The 23,192-nt window shown below is 38.2% G+C and overlaps 1 protein-coding gene across 1 annotated transcript in view; it reads right to left on the bottom strand.

The window, feature by feature from the left end:
* Positions 1 to 23,192, bottom strand: part of FAM13C (family with sequence similarity 13 member C) — a 127,392-nt gene that overhangs the window by 94,874 nt on the left and 9,326 nt on the right. Inside the window, 1 exon segment of the mRNA XM_057421521.1 lies at positions 20,254 to 20,389. Coding sequence (XP_057277504.1) covers positions 20,254 to 20,389 — 136 coding nt within the window.

The raw sequence follows: 23,192 nt of genomic DNA on the forward strand, positions 1-23,192 counted from the left end.
TCCTTCCGTATGTGTGCACATGGTTTCCAGTTTCATTGTAAATATCGTGACTGTAAATAAGGAATTGCAGTGTTTAAGTCTTGATCCCCAAATGTACCGATTCTCTATTTTCAGCACCATAGCATGCTGGATTTCTGCAATCCCATAACAGTCAGCGCCCATGGCTGTGTGCCTGCAAAATCCACCCAGGATGGGAAAGCTAGGTTCAGTTCCCACATCTCCCCAGGAGCATACCCTAAGCACTGCAAACTCCAATGGGGAAGTGCATTTGATCCTACCGAATGCAGCTGCCCTATTTTTTAATCAGCCTTGCTCCAATACTTTGTTAAACATCTAGGGACTGAATCTAAGCCTCCCTCTTTAATGCAGTGACTACAGTTCCCCTAGGTTAAAGAGTCAGCATTATTTTTGTTCTAACTCCCTCTAGGATGATCAGCTTTTAATTACTGCATGTTTTTTACTGGAACCTTTTCAACAAGAGGTACTAAGAGTTTTCTTTCTGAACTTTACAATATGAGCAAAGAAAATAAACTAATTTTAAAAGTGGAACAGCTATACGCAATACATAGCACACACAGCTTCACTGTTTACTTCACTATACCTTGAACACACATAACTTTTTTAAATACTCATGGATTTCTGGTTAACAACAAGGATTTCTCCAGGGTTCTTTGCAGTTCTTTAATGTAAGAAATTGCTCTAATTAATGATTCATTCAACAATTAAAAAATGCATCCCTTGCAGTCAAGGAGTCTGGAGCCACAGAAAAAGAGAACAGGTCTGCAACACTATGTATCTGACAAAATACATACAAACACACTGAATTTGTTTTTTTTTCCTTGACATTTTAAAGTTAGGTTTTGTCTCTAAATTTTTTGATTTCTTCCACTAACAGCTAAACCACTGTGGGGTGGTTTACAAAGCTAATGCACATTGTGTTTGACCAAGGTGGTGTTTGAGTGGCGGTTAAAATACACCAAAAAGTCATTTGTTTGACAGCACCTTAGGCTATTTTAAGCAAAAAACTGCAATGCAAAAGGTTGATTTCAATCTGTACACTGAGGCAGTACATAATAAAACTTTTACTCTTTCTAGAACCATGAGATTTCTAATACAAGTGACATTTCCAAGCTCCTTTAAAATGCAAGTCATTAAATAAAATACTAAGGAATAATTTTTGATCTGAAGGTTGTATACTAATGACTTTACCAACCCCTGCCCTCTCACACAGAAAGAAATATTAAAAGGTATCAGGAGTTTTAATTTTGGAGAGGTTCAGGGAAGTCTACTGCAAATTAAAGGGTCTCTGTTCAGGAGTTCTGCATGTTTCCCACCATTTTCCCACCATGTAAAAGCATTCTCATCCATGCATCTTTCCTGAAGAAAGAATCACAGAATCAAGTAGGTTGGAAAAGACCTTTAAGATCATCAAGTCCACCCTTTGGCCCAAAACTGGCAAGTCCACCACTAAACCATGCTACTACATGCTTTATCTCCCTTTTCTGACAATGCGACAGAAGGCCAGCAGAAAAGACGCTACTCTTTTGAATGCAGCCACTTGAGGACACATTTCTCCAGAAACTACTAATACAAAAAAAACCAAAAGGTAGACCCAAACTCATCCTCTCCAGTAGAAGGAATACTTAAGACAATACTGTTAAAAAATGCACACCCTTATAGCCCATCATCTTCCCCATGGTGTTTTGGACATGATGCTTTGAATTTGTTCTGCTAAGCTTTGTTATGATAAGTATTTTCCTGGCTTCCTATTAAAAGAAAGTAATCATAAGAGCAGTGCTGGGAGATCAGATATAGCATAAAGACCCAAAGAACAGTTCCACGCACCACTGAACACAGAATCTCAAAATTCATAACAGAATAAGCTGCTGTGAGCAAACCCATGTGATAATTTATTAAAGCTTAACTTTTTCATCTACTACAGGGAGAAAACAAAATGGCCTTATTATAGGTACAGTAAATCTGAGACAGTATCTGGCATTGCTTGGTTCTGCTATTCTCCAGCTATCATGGCACTTCCAAGAACAAAGAGGTAGAATTTGCATTCAAAATATTAACAGAGCTTAGCAATATATGCATTTATTTCCGCATTCTTTTTAATATATGCATCTTCTTGAGTATCTAATACACACGAACCATCATAAACATCACGGGTTTTTTCTTTTATTGACATTCTACTGTAATACCCAGTGAAACAGTTGTAGATATTTAGTTTTAGTACTCTCTTTCTAAGCTATTTCATTGTTATGTTTGATAGCCATTTAATAATCTGAGGTCATATAACCTGAGGAATGTACTAAATAAATCAGCCATGGTAATAAGATCTGCTTCCCCAAAATTTTTTGAACTGAATTATTTTATCATGAAAGAAAGTGAGGTATACCTAATAACTGTAACCCTTGTACTTTACTGCTCCATTGCAATATTCTACCTACATTTCAACTAGGGTGCAATATTAGTGTGCAATTTGCTATTGAAAATTCACCTTTTTAACAGAATCTAGGAGATTTTGAGTAGAGATGTCTGTGATTTCACCCCTAAGATATATAATCTTGAAAAATAGAATTTCACCAAAATAAAACTATGGAAGAAATAGATTAGTACAAATAAATTTTGAAATGAAAGCTATTTCCATATTCACTATCACAATCAGTTAAGTTTTCAACTCTAACCTCAAAACTTATTAATGGATCTTCTGTACAAAATAGTAGAAATTAATACTGGCAGAGATTTAAGGTTTGACTGTATTTTCTTTCTCATTCTTAGGCCAGAACAGACAAGTCTAGCTTTTCTGAAACTGTAATAGAATACCAATTTCCTGCAGCCTGAGTTTATCTCAGTTAATAAAAATTTAATGGCATACTGTTATTTTTAATTAGAGAGTTTGTGAAAACACAAACATGCCAAAATTATAAAATGTTTATTCATTTAACAAAAGCAGTCATTTTCATCTTTAAAAACCTCACTCAGAGAGTTGGTAAAAAACCAGGCATCAAACATCTACTGCATTATCAACTCTTGAAACTGATCTGTGAATTCAGCATTTCTCCACACTGAGGCATGCAAGCAGAGTGATACACACTAAACTCCTAAAAGCAAAGGTTTATAACTACCCTGATTAATTGTGCCTATAATAAATTTTCCATTTTTTTCACATTCTGTTTGACGCATATTAATACCTCAGTTTAGATATATGTTACTTTACTACTCTGGCCTGATTCCTTTCTCCCTGCCCAGACTTAGCCCTGCAATATGAAACACTGCAATGCCACTTAATTGTAGTGCCCAGAAAGCATCTTTTGGAGGTTTATTTTCCTCATTAAGATTCATTGATTGTATCATTCTAGCACCTCTAGCTTTGAAATGCTTGCTGCAGGACAGTTTTATAATAAATCCAGTACAGGGAGGAAGTGTTTGTCCTGTTCAGTTTCTATTCAAGCTGGCTTGAAAGTCAGTTTACTATCTACCTCAAATTTCAACTGGCACACTGCCTCACAGGACACAGTCATTTTGGCACACTGCGTGCAAGACAGACAAGTATTTTGAAGACAAAGAAGTTCTAACACTTCCTTTTTAGTCTTTTTGCAAAATTTCTTGCTACTATCTCACCTGTAAGCTTCAGAATTGCTTTTTCCTTTTGTGCTCATTAGGACAATGCAACTGACTTTTAGAGGGCAGAGAGAGACAGGATGCACTTCATTACTAGGCTGTTTTTTGTGAACCAGAAACATGGACAACTGTAATAATGCCAAGGCTGCCTTGTTTTTTAATACCATAAACCAAACTCTAATTTGGGAAGATGTAACTAAATGAAACATTAAGCTGTTAGCAATAATTTAGTGCAGCTTAGTTTGGGAAAGAGACATAGAAATGTTTTGGAAACAAATTCCATTGCTTAAAAAAAAAATAAATAAATGAAATAAAGATCACACTTACTTGTATCAGATACATGAAAGAATCTGGGGTAGGTGCATGCTCCAACCCCATGGATTTTGCAAGGCAATGCAATGTCTGTCAACTTTTCCCTTTCTGAGAAACTCTTAAACTACTTCTGGAAAAAAGTCCAAGAAAATTCCTCTCTGCTTTCCTTTATATTCCACAGTTAGTTACCAAAATATCATGGGAGCCTGACAGTGCTCTGCAATACAGGTAGGCAATGCGACCAACCCTCCTTCAAAGGACAAGCAGTTTTAACCTGCTGGGCATTTTAAATGCCACTTTCACAACTAGACTTCAACCGCATGGCTACATTTACATCTCCCTCCACACCTCCTACTTCCTCATGTTATTTTCACATATCATCCCCACAGAGCTCAGGTAACATGGCAGCTGTTGTGAGTGTAGTGCCAGCTAGAGCCAGGCCAGCAGCTTCTTGAGCAAGTTGTCTCAGCAGATTGACAAACAACAGGGATATTGATAATTTCCAGCACTTGAACTGCTGGGTGGTGGAAAACAGGAGCAAAAAAGGAGCATGACTAAATTCAGCTCCCAAGAAGCATTAAATGCAAATTTTGCATTTACTCTTACAACTTCTTTCCACAGCAATAAAGAGTGAGAGACACTGTTTCTTTTCCTACAAAAATGAAATACTACACTTTTCTGCACAATGGCCCTCTTGGAACACATACCGTTGTTCAGCAGATGAGAGAAAATTACATCTACATTCACAGCTATTTATTACTGTTTAAGTTAAATAACAGAGAGGGCAGAAGAGAGTCAGTCCCAAATGGCAGCATGTAGGGAAAACCGTACTGCTACATTAAAGATGTGCTTTTAATTAACTTCTATTTGAATTATTATAATTAAAGATTTTACCACAGGTGTTCTTACAATGATTACCTTCTATTTCCTTGTGCAGTGCACATTCCCAGGAAATGGGAATCGAGACTATTACCTAATTTAAAAATCTCAATTATTTTAGATTTTATTGCTTTTTAATTGTTTTATTAGTGATATTTTCTTTGCGCCTTTTTGATCCTTTTCAGATTCCAACAGGCTTTTCCAAGACCTCAGAAATTTCTTTCAGGTGGCCAGGTGCAATTCTGAGCAGTTAACAAAATATGGATTACATTTTATTATGTTTGGATCCAAGAAAACCAGTTCATACAGACAGAGTTACAAATTTTCCTTTGAACTTGGAAAGAAATGGCTCATTTTTGTCACTGGTGCTGCACATATGATATTAATTCCCTTCAGTTTTTATCTAGAGATTGCTATCTCCTTTAGCATGGCATTTGTATACAGGTCTTTGCAAATGACATTGTTACGCACATTAACCGTTGCAATGTGTACCGGATGCAAAAGATCAAGTAGCTATCCTGACTTCTTGAAGACTACTTGTGTAGGCAAGTAAGTAGTGATTCCCTGGTTTCCTATTAATATTTCCAGTCATAATATAAAACCATATTGTGAACTGGCAATTAGAAAACATAGGGTAAGAGAAACAGGTTCTTGTTTCACCTGTGCTGCAAAGATACATTGGATCACATTTTTCCTATGAGTTTGAAATTCACTAAAATGATAGAGAGGGCTGAAGACAGGATTTTATAAAAGGAGGAAAAGAATAATGCACGAAAAAGAATGATTTAAGGCAGACGGTACTTCCCTCTTTTGCATTAGTTCCTGCAGCAGATTTTAGTATGCAAGACTACATTCTGAAATCCTTCTTAATTCTATCTTCCAGTCTAGGGAAAACAAGCAACAATAACCCAAGAATAAACAGGATCATTCATCTTTTCTTTGTGTTTATCTCTGAGAACGTTATCTTTATACTGAAATAATATTCAGCAGAGGCATTCAAACTGAAGGGACCTTTGAAGTAGCACCTCTTGAGAGAAAGCAATAGCATCAGATGGCATATATGCTCATTTCAGTTTAACAGGCAGAAATTATTGTACTATCACATTCACAGAGCTATCAGGGTTCAGTCCACCAAAGAAGCCACTGGGAAAGAAAGGTTCTCAGTCTCCACCATCAGTGTACATCAGGGAAGTACTAGATAGATGGATGCACAAGGGTGTAAGCTCAGCTGCGTGCGACACAGCATTGGAGACTTTCCAGACACAAATTCTCATTTAGTACACTCATTCAATGTAAGCATGCAAGAAAAATTTTAAAAGGCATTATGAAAGCTGTGACATTGTAAATCTAATGCCATCTAACATCTCCATTACAGCCTTCTCCTGAAAAAATTGGTTTATCTATGACCACATATGACAATTCAGATGTCCTTATAGCTCTTTTAATAAAAATTTGATAGCAACTGATGTTAGAAATCCAGTTATTACTGGGCAAGTTACCTCAGTCACCTTATGCCTTTTGATTTTGTCTTTTTATTTTAAGGAAATTGACAGCCAAAGAATTGAGAAAATAATATATTTCCATTTTGTCAGTTTTTAGAAGTAAATAAAGATATTTTTCTGTAAGTCGCCACGTGGGATTCCAACTGCTCTTTTCTTTCATTCGATCTCCTCCCCAGAACTGAGTATCTATCTGGTTGTAACTAGATTAAAATTAAGCCTTCTTTGAAATAGACTTTGGGATTTCTGTGTGTCAGCTTTCAAAGACAGGCAGAAACATTCAGTGTCTATTTATTTAAACTCCTCTCCATAATAAGGCCTTTGTTACTGTTGGCCCTTACCAAGCAAGCCTAGAGCATAAAGCATCTTTTGCCAAGAAATACTGAGATTCTTCCTTGTAGAGTAATTCCCAAGCTTCTGACTGTCTTGTTCCCACAGTGCTTCACTAGCTGAAAAACTGAATAAAATTGGTTCTGTTTACATAAGAACAGATATTAATAGAGTCCATGCTCTTTTTCGTTGTATGCCATGCAAGGACATACAAAACGACCAATTTAGTCAACACATAGGTGAAACCCTTCTGCTAAGCAGCCACTGAAATGAGTAGGGTTAAGACAGAAAATAGAAATTTCATTGGGTATTGATTCTGGAGGCACAAGCGGGGAATAGAGATGGAAATCACATTGAAAGTAATTACTAGATCTATATTTCAAGAATTTTAAAAGCTTAGCCCTACAAAGCCTACATTCCACCCACATTTTATTTGTATTATCTTCCATCTTTCTCAGCGTGTGCTAGAGGAAAACTATGTAGTGCAGTAAACAAAAAAAGTGATATAGAACACAACAGCACATCTGCAGTTCCTAGCTGTGCACTTATTTCAAGGGAGCTTTTGCCTGAGATATGGATGAACCATTTCAGCTGTACCTCTGCTTATCCAAAACTATCTTCATGGTCAAGTTTCACACAACCTTTTCTTTGCCTACACTGAGGAACAAGGGAAGGAGAAGAAATCAAAGCTTAAAGTCAATTACAAGGTTTAATGTGTCCACTATTCACTAAGCAATGTGGTTCAAATCTCTCTCCCTGACTTCTACCAGCAGCATGCATAGCTTATCTTTCCTGCTCCCAAAAACAACAAGGCATCCAACACAAACATCCCAGAGTAGCATTACATCTGGTCAGACAAACAAGAGGGAGGACACAAAGGACGTAAAGGAGAAGCATCCCTACTTTTCTCTCACCTCTGCATAGTGTACAAGAGCAGGCTGTGAGTCAGTTTTCTCCCACAGGATGGGGAAGGTAAGGAAGAATGAACAAGAGGTGCCTGAAGATAGATTTTGGCAAGGCATGAGAAGCAAAGTACAATTCATCTCTTTAAGTGCCTCTCTGCAACAAAGTGTTGCATTCTCTAACCAGAACTGCATGGGATAATGTGGTCCTAGAAATACCCTAAACATCCAGCATCTCTAAAAATGTCATGTGCCTATAGAACAGTCTACCATCAATATACCATCAACTACAGGAACAACCTAAAAATACTGTAAACTACAGAAATCCTAAGAAATTATGGCTTCTGGAAAAAAAAAGAAAAAAAAAAAAGGCTTTTGCAATACATTCTGGAGTAGAGTGAAACAACCTGTTACTGGCACATCTCCGACTTTAATCTTTTGTCTTCACTAAGGTTGCTAGCAACTGTGTGCAACCAGTGTCAAGCCCACTATCTTCTCACACATTGGGCTGTCCAGTTGATAGGCATGAAATTTGTTCTGAATGTCTATGGAAACCCCGCAGGCAGTGCTTTCTGTAAACAAAATGCTGTTGCTGCCTGGAAAATAGCTCATGCAGACAGAAAACTTGGAAATATGGCAACTATCTGGCTTCTCAAAAATGACAAGGAGCCAACAAACAATACTTATTTTATATTCAAATACAAATGAATCCCATCCAAAAGTAAGTGGGTTAAGAATATTTGGGGAAGTCCACCAGCACACACAGATTTTTAGAATATATATTGACATTCTGTAGGGCAGTCCAGGAAATGCAATTTGAGCCAGAGCTGGCAGGGAAATCCAGCTCTCTTATACATACAAGCTCACAGAGCAGCTAAAAAGGAAAGCTGAGATGCTGTGGAAGAGATTACTGGAATTGCATCGCGGTGTGGCAAGGAGTGTAAAATGAGTAGCTAATGAGAAAGGATCTGAGGAAAAAAAGAAAGAGTGCGAAGAAAAAAAACAACCAAGTGCTGCAGAAGTCTCTTCACTCTTTCAGATTAATGCTTACAACATTGTAATAAATTCTTCCTTTTCTAATTGATTTTTTTTTCTTGAAAGAGCTAAAAAGAAGTCCCAAAATTACCACACGAATACAGAGGGATACTAGCAGTAAGGCTGAGGCAAGAAAAGCTACCTTGGCTTACCAGGCTTGATAACAAAGCCTTTCATAGAGGACCATCAATGCATAATTCCAGTGATGTAGCACAAATGGAGGACAACAATAAGGGGGGAAAAAAGCGAACTACATGAAAAACACTAGCACAAAGTGTCAGATTAAAGGATAGTTGAAAATTTTAAAAGTTATATATGTATTCAATCTGTCTTCAGATATTCAGTATCTAAAAGCCTGACTTAATGTGCATGAACGTTATAAAGTGATGTGTTTGTGAAATTCATACTTTGCCCTGTTTGTCAGCAGAAGCCTGACTGTCCATTTATGGGATGTCTCTAATGCTTCCAATGAGGATAGAGATAGATCTGCTGGCCAGCACTAGCACAAGTACAGAAACATCCCAGGTCCAACAGCAACAGTGCACAGCAGGTGTCTTTCCCATTCTCCATCTCTTATCCACTAAGCACAAGCAAAGCAGAGCTGAGACAAAGGGCTTAACAGATAGGAGATGGAAATACATACACTGCTTGCTCTCTTCCTTCTGTTGTGACACATTTTACTCCTCTTTTTGTGCAAGAAGAGAACACTGGGGATTGCTTTTTTTATTATGAAGCTCTGAACTTACACTCATTGAACACAGAGGAAAGTGATGTTAACCAATGTTCATCGTCACTGAAAGCAGAACGGCATCAGTAAGAGCAGTGTATTTGCATAGACAGCATCATTGTGCTGAGAAGCAAGTGGGAAAACAAACCTCTGAGATTTGGTTGTACTGGTTGAATGAGACACATTCTCAGCCTAGTTTTGATAAGAACTTCCATCAAGGATATAATAAATGTTTCCCAGAAGATCCTTATTGACCACCCTTGCATGGAGCTGTACTGGGTTTCTGCTTCGGTGAACTGATATTTTCCACCTAAAACCAGGCCTGGCTGAAAAACTCTCCATCTTTTGACCCACACTGATCAAGCAAAAATCCTGTGGTAAAGAGCCTTGAGTCAGGACAAACTTACCAGAGCTTTTGGATAACAAGTGTGCATTTTCATGTCTGCCTTAACAGAGGTGAAGAAGTCTCAGAAAAAATTCTGCAAAGCTAAGGTAATTCATGAATAATTTGACTTTTTAAGAAAAAAGAAGTCTCTAAGACTAATGACTTTTGCAGCTACTCTGGTGGCATCAAAGACTGGAAAACACCAAATACAGTGGCAGCAAACAGAAAAAGAATCTATCCCTCTGGTATCACTACATGTTACAGAAGAGTTTAACCAGCTGGTAAAGGAAAATTTGAAAAGGGATATGGAAACATGATATTAAAAAGATGCATACATCATATTGAACCATTAATTCATCTCATTCTGAAATGTCCTTGTGTCTGCCAGTGCTGTGGTTAATATAAAGCGTATGAAATTCAGAATGCAATTAAGTCTTGGAAGAAGCACAGTTGGAGGCTGTGGCAGTTTCTATAGCAACCTGAAAGGCTCAAGACTAGTAACGGGAGATTAACTTAAAGGCAAGATAAGTGCATAAATACAGCTCTCATTTACCATTTTCTCTGCTTCCAAATGGGCCATGTATTTTCAATTTAAACAATACAGAAATGCAGACAGATGTCCTACTTGTTACTAACTAGGGCAAAAAAAAACAACCTCTAAAAACATTCTGTTAAAAAAATTCTGACAATTTCACAGTTGGGGAATCATCCAAACTTCACTAATTAATACAATCAAAATGGAAAGCACTGAACTTGAATGCTGCCAGAAGATTAGAATGAGGCTTCAAGATAGGGAACTTGACAGTCATAACAAGAGTTTGCTGATGTCAATGCACTGTATGCTTCTGAAAAAATCCTTTGACGTATTTTTCTGGATTACACTTCAGATAGGTTTTAAATCTTTGAAACAGCAAGAGCAAGATACAGAAGAATTTTTGTAAGCACTACAAACCTCTTTTCCTTTCCTGTTTTTTTTATACTCTTTTCAATAAGAAAGATAATATTGAAGAAGCCTCATCCAGTATTTTTCCTGGCAGTTAAGATCTTTTATTCAAAGGTTTAGTTGAGACTGCTGTCGCCCTTTTGAACTCCTGTCCACCTGACATACAAATCCTAAAAAAGTACATGAGATTCCCTGGCCACATCCTTAGACCAGCCAGTTGCTCTGAACTTGTTTTACTTCATCATTTAAAAAACAATTGATATATGCATAAGACATTCAGGAGCATGTATAAACATAACCATGTATGTAAACAAACATGTAGTGACAACACTACCACAGGTACTGAAAGCAGTTTCTTCAACTAAAGAGATAGTCCAAACTAATTTACTCTATCCAGCCTGCAAGTAATGTGGAGCTAGCCCTAGTACCTCTGAACAGCACTGGATTGTCCTGCATACATATGTATCAGACTAGTGAAAAAAAAATAACACTATCCCTACTTTACTACTCATTGGTGAATTAACCAAGTGCATAGTTAATTCCCAATATGTTCCAAGGATTACTGTGGAATAACTGCCTTGGATAACACAAACCTCTTGGGTTTACCCAATTGTGCCTTCAAACCCTCATGTGGTTTTACTTGCACGGTGAGCTTTTTTGAATGGAATTTGTTGACTTCCTGCCTACTTAAGGAAAAAATGCAGACACCCCATAAAAATTTCAAGAAGTCACTGTTATCTTATTCAAAACATTTGCTACAGTTCCCTGAAGATATTCAAACCTGCCCATGATAATATCTAAGCACCACCTAGAGTAATGAGACTGGCACAGCATTACTTACAATGGAATGTGTTCTCTGTTTCTGCTGTGGTGGAGGTTGCCTGTTGCATGCATAGAGCACAAGAAAATGATAAGCTGATATTTTTTTGTCAAGGGCATGCTACACTCTCTGCCATAAGTTAAATATTTCTACTTGTGAAATGCCTTGAAATTACTCTGGTTCAAGAATAGTATTCCCTTCTCCACAAGACCATTCCAGAGTCAAAAGCAGCTTTCCCCAGGGAGGTCCACCATACAGCTGTTTGGGAGCTGCACAGATCAGAGCTGTGCCACTAAAAAAGTTATTCATGTAATACCTTTTTTAGGGGAAACCTAAAGACCTTGTAGCAGTTTCCAGAATTACTATTTTGTTCTAAGAGTCACAGCAGGGTGAGATGAGGACATCACTCTCAACTTCTTCATTGAAGTGATTTGTAAGTTGATAACAGAGAACTTATTCTTCTATTTTCCACTAGTAATTTTGTACTCCCTTTTCAACTAATTGAAAAGCCATAATAAAAACCATGTGGGGATAGCAGCAGCCCTTCAACTCTGAAGTTAATTTTGATTAAAAAAGAAATCCCATGCTATATAAAAATTTCAAAGAAGGGAACATTACATACTATGGAATCTATTAAGCAGGAAGAAGTTGAAGAGATCCATCATTCCCCTCAGTATTCTTCGGAGCTGACCTGTCCTTTAATTGCAGTTACTGTATTCTTCTTTGAAGAGTTTCTTTTTCTATTCTAGAGAGGCTGTGGCAGTGCCAAGATTCTCAAGAGAGACAGCTTAATAAAAATATAAAAAATGCTGCCCTTCTCTTCTTCACACAAAGATTTTTGTATTTTTCCTTTGATTTTGACTTGATATGAACTTTTCTCTTTTAAAGAAATAAAGGAGGCTTCATTGGAGGAAAATGCAGCAACCACATTTAGAAATATGTATCATCTCAGATATTAGCAAAGGGTTTAAAAACAGAAATGAGAACAAAGCTTTGCAAAGTTGATTAGTTTTCATTTGGAGCTTTATTTCTTCATTTGTTAAAAATTATTGTTTATGAGCTCCTTAAGCAGAGTTTTCAGAAACAACATATCTGTGAATTTTGAGCATACAAATGAATTAATATCCTCCCTGATTTGCTATAGACTTTAGAAATAAAAAGATTTCATGAAGAGTAAAAATTACATGGATCTGGATTTGCTACAGACATTGGAAACAATTAGACTTTACAAGGAACGACATTTAGATCTGCATTGAGATTTCATCTACTTCTGCTCTCTATGGTCAGACAGTACAATAACTTTTTTACCACGTGAACACAGGGGATAAGAAACGCTGGAAAAGAGGAAAGTACCATAAGATCATTTAGTTCCAACCCCACTGCCATGGGCAGGAATGCCTCACTATAGACCATGTCACCCAAGGCTCTGTCCAACCTGGCCTTGAACACAGCCAGGGATGGGGCATTCACAGCTTCTTTGGGCAACCCATTCCAGTGCCTCACCACCCTAACAGGAAAGAATTTCTTCCTTATATCCAATCTCAACTTCCTCTGTTTAAGTTTAAACCCATTACCCCTTGTCCTATCACTACAGTCCCTGATGAAGAGCCCCTCCGCAGCACCCTTGTAGGCCCCCTTCAGATACTGGATGCATGGAGACCACATAGCAGCCTACTCTTCTCCAGGCTGAACAGCCCCAACTATCTCATCCTGTCTTCATGCAGGAGGTGCACCAGCCCCTTGTGACCCGCCTTTGGACTTGCTCCAACAGTTCCATGTCCTTCTTATGTTGGGGACACCAGAACTGTACACAATACTTCAAGTGAGGTCTCACAAGAGCAGAGTAGAGGGGCAGGATCACCTCCTTCAACCTGCTGGTCAAATGCAACCCAGCATACGGTTGGATTCTGGCCTACGAGCACACACTGAAGCCAGCTCATGTTCATTTTCTCATCGACCAGCACCGCCAAGTTCTTCTCCTCAGGGCTGCTCTGAATCTCTTCTCTGCCCAACCTGTACCTGTGCCTGGGATTGCCCCAACCCAGGTGTATGACCTTGCATTTGGCTTGGCTGAACTTCATGAGGATAGCATTGGGCCACCTCATTAGCATGTCAAGGTTCCTCAGGATGGTATTCCTTCCTGCCAGCGTGACGACCATACACTCTCAACACTATTTTCTGCTGGTAATAATTAAATCACTCTCTAGGAAGATCCAGAAAGAGATTTTGGTTTAAGTTGACACATTTTTTGCCTGCAACAACAAAGTTGCTAGAGAAGTCTTTATTTTACAACTTGCAAGAAGAAAAGACTATTTTCTTTGTAACACAGAAATTACTAAGGGCAGGTGAAAAGAAAGGCATGCAGAGCTTGCTGATTATCTAGAATACAGCAGCTTGCTGGTCTGCCACAAGCTGGTTAAACTTCTAACATGAACTGTGCTTAGTGGTTGCAAAGTGTAATTAAATAGATATAGCTCCTTAATCCACAGCCCACCTAATATTAACTTTTAACACAGCTCATCTTCCTCTTCTCCCACCTCCCACCCCAACCAGCACTTCAGTTAAGCTTGGAAATCATTATGGAATATAAGTGATTAGCAAAACTGCTATGAGTTTGCCTAGACTAAATATAAAGGACATGAAAACAAGAGTTAGAAGAGAAGTGAAGCATCAGATATTTAATCAAGGAAATATTCTGTTCATCCATCATTCCTTGCAATTAAACAGTAGATTGCCTGGTATACTTTCCTAGTGAAAATATGAAAAAAGCCCCATATTTTTAGAAGTACTGAACAGTTTTGAGTTACAGCATGCACTTCCTATTTCGGCTCATTGTTTATTATGGCTGCATGGCCCTCTTGTACTGACCAGTGAAAAAGTTTGTGAAGCTCAAACCTACTCATGTAATTTCCAGAAAGCTTGAAAATAAAATCAGAAAGAACTAAAATAATATCAGATAGAGTTAAAAATCATTATTTCTACACTTGATCTCCACCACAACTCTATGAAAATACTAAAATCATCCTGTAGGCACTCTGTCGGAGCAATTCCAGGCACAGCTACAGGTTGGACAGAGAAGAGATTCAGAGCAGCCCTGTGGGGAAGGACTTGGGGGTGTTGGCCAGTGAGAAAATAAACATGAGCCAGCTTCAGCGTGCGCTCATGGCCCAGAAAGCCAACCATATCCTGGGCTGCATCAAAAGGGGCATGACCAGCAGGTTGAAGGAGGTGATCCTGCCCCTCTACTCTACTCTCGTGAGACCTCACTTGGAGTATTGTGTGCAGTTCTGGTGTCCTCAACAGAAAAAGGACCTGGAAGTGTTGGAACAAGTCCAGAGAAGGGCCATGAGGATAATCAGGGGACTGGAGCACCTCCTGTATGAAGACAGGCTGAGAAAGTTGGGGCTGTTCAGCCTGGAGAAGAGAAGGCTGCGTGGAGACCTCATAGCAGCCTTCCAGTATCTGAAGGGGGCCTATAGGGATGCTGGGGAGGGACTCTTCATTAGGGACTGCAGTGACAGGACAAGGGGTAATGGGTTAAAACTTAAATGGGGGAAGTTTAGACTGGATATAAGGAAGAAATTCTTTACTGTGAGGGTGGTGAGGCACTGGAACGGATTACACCCAGGGAGGTTGTGAATGCTCCATCCCTGGCAGTGTTCAAGGCCAGGTTGGACAGAGCCTTGAGTGGTATGGTTTAGTGTGAGGTGTCCCTGCCCAAGGCAGTGGGGTAGGAACTAGATGATCTTAAAGTCCTTTCCAATCCTAACTATTCTATGATTCTATGATAGTGACTAAAAAGTTTCTCTCCTTTATTTTTTTTAAATATTTTTTTTTCTTCCATATGTTCATTCATTTTGAAAAGTTTCAGCTAGTTCCACAAGCACAGAATTATCAAAGGAAAATATCAGTTAAATTATTGTTGTTCCATACCCTTCTTTTTCTGCCACTACTATTACAGCCATTGACAAGTAAAAAGGTTGAAATATTTTGGTGCTTATATAACACAAGCCTTTCAGTAAAATACTTCTAATTTCCCAAAGGATAATTTTCCTATCAAAGACTTCACTTCTGACATTTTTTTCAAAAAGCCCTGCTTGTCAGTAAACAAATGAAATTGCTCATGCACGCTAAAGAAAAGAAACACAGAAGTGATATGAGATTTTCTTGGTGTTCCTGCTGTGGCACGGAAGGTGACACAAGTATAAAATACAAAAGGCTTGCATTTCATAATGGTTTGGAGGTGAGTTCATACAGTTCATACCCTTCCTTCATGCCTCTCTGATATCAGTTCATTATCTGAGGAAGGAACAAGCTGATGTTCCGATACATTACAAAAATAGAAATGAAATACCTAATTTGCAGATAGGTACTCAGAACATGTTAGAGTTCAAGCTCTGAAATGAGAGAAAACGATGCTGACACCAAGTGGACGAAAACGCTTCCGGCTCCATCCTATTGTAACCATGAGACACATGAAAATCTCAGAGCTGCTAGTCAGGTTTAGGTGTTGTGGTGAATTTTTTAAACATCAGAGGAGGACCACACAGATCCTCTGAACGCAGAAACCTGTACTTCTAATGTGTAAACTAGCTGACTAATTAAAATTATCTTCCTTGTAGTGTAGCTGATCTTAGTAAGCACAGCAACTGGCTGCTGCTCTGAAAACATCAGGTATTACCCTCTTTCACAAATGGCAGATAAAAGTCCTTAATCCGTAACCTATATAGTTCAGTGGGCCTGACTGGCTATGACAGGAGCTTTTGATATGCCCTGTTCACAGAAAAACTAAAAACAGGCATTCAGAGGCTGAGAAGTAACAAAGATGAGTCTCCACTGATACGGTTTCTCTACAGCCTGCAAAACACATTTTCCAAGCCAGAAAAGGCCTGTATCAGTGACCAGTTTGAGAAAAAACTTCCCCACTCACACACTTTTTATCATTATTGAATGACAATGAGTGATCAGTGTAATCAGCCGGTGTGTTTGCCTGAATTCTGTATTTGTGTTACTGATTGCAAGAAAAAAAATCTCGGGATTTCAGTTTGACCAGCTCCCCTCTTCTGCACTCAAGCTGCTTGTTGCAGTAAAACACAGAAGCCTGTGTTTCATGTCACACAGAGCACACACTCACCTGCCAATATGCTCTCCTCTTGCAAGCCTCCCCCAGAGAAAAAAGTAAATTACAAAAAAATACACATTGAGGGGAGAAGGGAGAGAAAAGAGCAGAAAGCAGCAAACTGCACTAGCTCGTAGAAAGGAGTTGAAGTCCCTGCCTACACTACAGCAGTTTTTATCAAATTCTTATACCTATAGTCAGTAAAACATTCTGCACTGCTTACCTGGAAAAAGATTAAAAAAAATAGAAAAAATCCTTACAATCTATAACCAACAGATTCTACGGGATGTAGGTCCTAAAAATGTATGGCATTTTTTTATCTGGTCTTCTGGTTTGGGCACTACTCAAATATAAAATTAAAACTTACTATTTAATAAGCTCATGTATTTTTCTGGAATGGGAAGCAATATGAAGAAGCCTTTCTATAATGTGACAGTAATCCCTACAGAAATATTGACAAATCTCCTGGCACTTCACATAGTACACGCAGGATTTGCTGTGTTCACATCTAAATCCAACTAAAAGTTATAATTTCTAAGCAAAGAATTTACATGAAAGAAAGTAATGAAGACCTATGCCAGTTTAAATTTAGGAAAAACAGTTAATAGCAACAAATAGGAATTGGAACTATATTCCATTATCCAAGAAAAATTATTTTAACAAGACAGTTTCATCTAGCCTGGAAATTTCAGTTTGGTAGATCATAAGATAATGTCTGTTTGGTTGTTCATTCATTTTGAAAAGTTTCAGCTAGTTCCACAAGCACAGAATTATCAAAGGAAAATATCAGTTAAATTATTGTTGTCCTCCAAACTGGGGACAGCTCATAGTTCTTTATCATGACAACTTCAGATGAGATAGAAGCACCACATCTTTTTCACAGAACAGGGTTAATGCCAACATGCCCATTTCCTCTTTCAAAAAAGGCTAAAAACCAGAGATTAACAAACCTCTCCAGACCACAAAAGCCTTCCCAACAAAACCATAATTTGAGTAGATAAAGTCTTCATGACATATTTAGTTTCACTGTTACAACCAACTCCAAACCACACTTCAGTCTCAGTAATTCATTCTGAGGTGTCTGTGGTCAGCCTGCAGGTTTAGGATACTGTCCAGCTCTCATTCCCCAGTCCGCTGGATCTCTGCAATTGCTTTATAATGGGGTTCCATGATTGCAAACAGCAGCTGCATGAGATCCAATCAATAGGCAGTCCCTGCAGCCTTGCCGTTATATAGTGAAGTGTGCATAAAAAGGACACACAAATAAAAAAAAACAAAAACAACCAACCAAAAAAAAACAAACAAACAAACAAGAAATGAGACTCATTTCCTCAGGGTGTAGGCTTTTCTTCTAATGAATCCCATGCTTTAATGGAAATACATGCAGTGGCTTGAATGTACCCACAAAGGCATGCTTCTGTTTGTTTGCAAGACAAAGGTAGTGTGCATAGTTCAGGAATGATTTATTTATGGCTTCTACACAAAAAGGAGATATGAAAAAACACACTCTTGGACTAGAAGCAGAAAAAGTTCCATAGTCAACTTTTACCTAGAACATAAGATTCAGCAATGATGAGGGCAAACAACATGACAAATTGCTATTAGCAAGGTTTGGTTCATAATTTAATTACACTATAAAAGTTAAGCTAATCTTGTACACATCCATCATGGCTAGTGATATGCTTCAAGTTAAATACAGCTATCTAAGAGAGGCCTCAGGTCAAAACAAACATCACAGTGTCTAACTTCTTTCTGAAGAATGATTTAAGCCAAACAGGAAAATCAGTTTAGTACCAGTTCAGTTTGCAAGCTAATTAATTAGGTTAAAAAAAGACCACAACAAAACCAACAACAACAACAGGGAGAAAAAAAAAAAAAAATCACAGGAATTAAGTAGTCCAAATGTTAGTATCTCTGTAAATGCTTCAAGATATTTCATGAGAAACAGCCAGTAAAAGCAAGTTTAACTTCCAGGAAGCAACAAGGGATCTGAGGCAGGTTTGCCATTTTACTTTTTGCTTGCTTTGCTGGAACTAGAACATGCACTTTTAACATGTTTAGTTTGTAAACCTAACTTTGATGTTTCCAGTTTAATAGACTTTGAGCAATCATTGTGTTATGAAAGATGAAGGGTATCTATCCAATGTGCTGGGTTTCCTGTCAGAAATTACAAAAACAACATCAACCACAGAATACTGAATTCCCTTCTCACCCGCAGATGGGATTTCTTTCATAAGCTTACCTCAGAGCAGGAGAGTGCCTCATGGCTATGCCTTGTCTGAGGTTTTATTAAAGAACTTGAAAGGACCTTTTCAGCAGAATTCTTTCCCACATCACCACAATCCCAGGCAGACTGTGACATTTTACAGAATTGCAGGGAGTGAATTTGCCTCTAAAACAAAAGCACTGCAATAGGAAGCCAGGTTTTCTGCCTTCTCTAATACCTTTCCAATTTTCTTTAGCTGCCAATGCTGTTTCTAATTTTGCAGGCAGAAGCAGATACAATAGGATAGCTAATACTTTGCCCTTGCGTGCTCATTTGAGTACAAATTGCAGGAATGCTCAAAGGTGGCAGTGACACGGGACACCTTCAGAGAGTAACGTTTGTGCTCCAACACTGCTTGTGTGAAACAACCCTAGATTTAGATTTTGAGCCATGTCCTGTGACACAGCAAGACTATTTCAGGAGCAGCCTTGTATCAGTGCATTTTGTTCTCTGTACTTACAGCTGTACAGGATTTATTTCAAAAGAGAGTTTCCAAGGAGCATTACAGTCTTAATATTCAGTTTAAGATATGTAATATGCTCTAAATACTGAATTTGCTTTTGTATTAGAAGTCTGCTGGTTTTCCTTAACAGAGATACTTGGAGAAGGAAGACAGGAAATCAAGGAGTTGCAAACATGAGGAACATGATCTACAGTTACATGCAATGCAAATCTCTTTCATAATCCTTCACTTGATTTGGCATACTGGTATCAATCTAGTCACGAACCACAGGGATGTGTGGTAACTGCATGGTGCAGTATTAAACTGTAGGCTTTGCTACATTTCCTTCATGTCTTTTTCTAAAAATCAAGTTCAATTTAGGCAGTGATGATACCTCAGACCACAAACTGAAAACAAGACTTATACCAACCCTATTCCTAAAACAGCATTTGTCTTCCTATCGTATTTTTTCCACCAGGAGGTTTTTAACAAAAAAAGGCAAGAAAGGAATCAAGGTACCAGCTCTGTTTTAGACAGAATATGCCCAGGGAGAGCTGAAACTATGCAGCAAGTTCTGGAAAGTTAAGAGATTTTTCACCTTTCTGATTTTGCTTTCGTTCATTGCCAATGTATAATGAAACACACACACACAAAATAAGAAGTGCTTCACCTGAGGAAAAATCCAGTGTCTTTGATCTAACAAAGCTTGGCATTACGATATTTGAAGTGGAACAACTTGAGATTTTATTGTTGGCCTTTTATTTTTTTAATTTCTTTTTTGTTTCAAAATCATATTCTTAAGCACTCATGTTTCTTCTCTTAGGCATATGATGAATATTTACATTGCTAGCAACAAGCTACAGTCATTAATTACACTAGGTATAAACAACTATGTTCCCATTTCTAAGTTCCAAGCTAATGAAGCACTTTTGATCACTTGCTGAATCAATTCACATAACTTTCTTACCTGAAGGCCATCTGCTTGTCTCTGGGAGAAACAAGAGTTCCAGTCAACAAAAAGCATCTCATGGTGTTGAAGCAAATACAGCAGGAGGCCATTGTAAAGTCTTTGTTCTTCAGAAGCCAAGGGACTGACAGGGATCCTAAGGGAAGAAGAGACAGATTAAGTTTAGGAGCTCTGAGATCAGGGGCTAATGTTGAGACACATAGGGAGCCCCACATTACCCAAGATAATTCAGCAAAGCAGCCAGCTGGGTGACTTGATAAAGCGGAATTCCAGCCTCATTTCCAACAAGCAATTGCTGGAACAGGGACAAACTTAAATTGGTGGCTCGCAACACTGGGAGCCTCCCAGTGACAGAGCTCCAGTTTGCTGCAACAGTTCACAACCTTTGAGTAGCGAATGAAAAATGAAACTTTGAGTAGCACAGAAAAATAGCTAGAACAGAAACTGAGAAATTAAGTTTATAAAATCAAGGATGAAGAGGATCATAGAAAGCCCCAGAAATCTGCAATCACTCACTGGCACCGAGGCTGGAAGAGAGTAGGTTTGCTCTAGTTTAGTTTATGAAGGTGAACTTTGATGGCTAGAGTGTCTTATTACCAGAACTGCCTAGAAAAAAAAATAAACATAAGAAACTGTTTTAATATTTTTATGTATTTTTAATAAATAGAAGTGGAATTTGTACTATCCACTTAAGCAGAAAAAGCTGGAATGATTCAACTACAGTGAAGGGATTTTTTTATATGGAATTCTAATTTCATTCCCTGAAGAAATTGTGAAAGAATGAAGAAATTAATTCCCCAATGAACTATTTAGAAGCCTGCAAGACATTTACATAAATGCTGTCACTATAACACAGCTTCTCCAGCCATATTGCACCAACTCATTTCCACCCAGCACAATATTAATATTTAAACAATAAATTCATAAACTCTGGAGACTGATGTGGAGACATAAACACACCAGTCTTCTGTTTGCAGTAAATTCATTTTTCAAGATTTTAAACTACAAATATACATACTGGGCCCAGTCAAAATTCTTTCATTCACATTCTTCTTTTGTAAACTTACTGTTATTTCTGTAAGAACTTGAGTTTGGGCTCCTTTTGAAAGAGGATGGTTTAAGCAGAGTTATAACCAGGTACAACACAGACAGATTTACAGGGTAAACTACTGTCTCATCACTTCTTTCTTTAGGGTTGGCTAATAGTTCTGCTTCTTCAATTCCTATTCTTCTCAGGACAGACTCAGGTTCTCCACAAAAAGAAGCCATCATGTAAAACCTCACTTACCAAGCAACAGCCTTTCTTGCATACAATAGTCCTAAGAGATTATTCATTATTTGCCCAAACATTAACACCCTCAACTCACAGGCCACACAAGCAGATATTTTAGTCTTTTGCCTTCTTTTTCAGCATCATTGTTTAACTTAGACATATGTTCCCAAATCCATTTCTACCAGCTGTTAACTCCTCACTAGTAAGTAGCACTGCACAAGCTGTTCATTAAGATAAACAGTTCTCACTCTACTTTTGGGTCGCACATTCCCTTACTAGGAGCCTGTTTTGTGTGCCCATTTATCATTTCATCTTAAAATAAATCTAAGCAATGCTCCTGGATGTCACCCTCCAGCTGACTCCAAATATCAATGCTCATCTGCAGATGTCCATAAGTGGCAACAGGTGTGTATTCCAAATATAGAGTATACATTTTTAGTTTTCTCTGTAGCCACCTTCCACAATGACTTTCAATTAATTTCATAAAATAATCACTTCCTGCCTCTTCAGATATTTCTACTGCTAGCAAAAACTATATTATCAGACTGACAACAGGGCAACCATGTTTACACACTGCTAAGTCTAGGAACATGTTCCTAAGAAAAGCACAGCTAGTGAAGTATATTCTGCACTTCACCATAAAAGCTCTGTAGTTACTTGGAGTGCAAATTAAACACAGGAGAACACTCACTACAAATAGGAAACCATTAAGACTTGATCATCAGGAGTCACATACTGGTTTCCTGGAATCTAAACTTTTCAAAGTTGCTTTGCCACAAAGTACAAGCTAGAAAATCCATACAGTCCCTTGCCTTGGATTTGCCTGGGATATGTGCCAAGGTTCCCTGCTGTCAGAGGCTTGCTATAAATTTGCTACAAAAGAAAGAATGAGTCAAAGCGAGTAGAAGCAAACAGCTGGTTGGCTAGCATCCTTGTACACTCATGCCAGAATTACTTACTGAGGTTAGTAGCAAACATCCCTTTACCAAGATGAGGTGTAAACAAAGTATTTACAGAAATTTAAGTAACATCACTTAATCTCTGATAAAAGCAAAACACCATGTTCTCCTCAGCATTTACAGAGACTAGCAGGACATGAAACAGCTCACAAGAAGGATGATGAATAGCAACAGAAATAAATACTTCAGGGCATAATCATAAAGATAACAACAAAAGTTGGTAAAAGAGTGGAGCCTAGCAAAGAAAGCCTAGGGAGTAGCCAGCCTGATACTTGACTGATGAGTTGAGTTTTTGGTTCCCTTGTCTACAAGTAGATAAGGACATGAAAGCTGCATCATGCAGATGTTAAAACTGAAGTCTCAGAAGATAAGAAAGAGATGCCAGAATCAAAAATCTAGAAGAAAAGTAACATGAAAGCTGCTGATGGAGCAACTTAACAGCAGTGAAGATAGCATAACTCAAACTCATGGGCAAAAAATAGCATGAGGGAGGAAGGCCAGTAGAAGAAATCAGGAGCTGGTTCACAAAGGAGACTAAGGTAAAATTAAAACATTTTACTCAGTTATGCTTTTACTGAAACCTACTTTTTTTTCTTACTCTCACTTTGGGTCCTACTGATACCGGGAAATAAAGGGTTAACATTGTGCCTGCTTGCTTAAGCAGTCGCTGTGCTTGGTGAAGCAGAACTGTAGGAGTCAAAGTTGCT

This window comes from Pezoporus wallicus, unplaced genomic scaffold (genome assembly GCF_028554395.1).
Source record: "Pezoporus wallicus isolate ANWC-B61680 ecotype Strahan unplaced genomic scaffold, APGP_CSIRO_Pwel_v1 contig_4816, whole genome shotgun sequence".
Lineage (NCBI taxonomy): Eukaryota > Metazoa > Chordata > Aves > Psittaciformes > Psittacidae > Pezoporus > Pezoporus wallicus.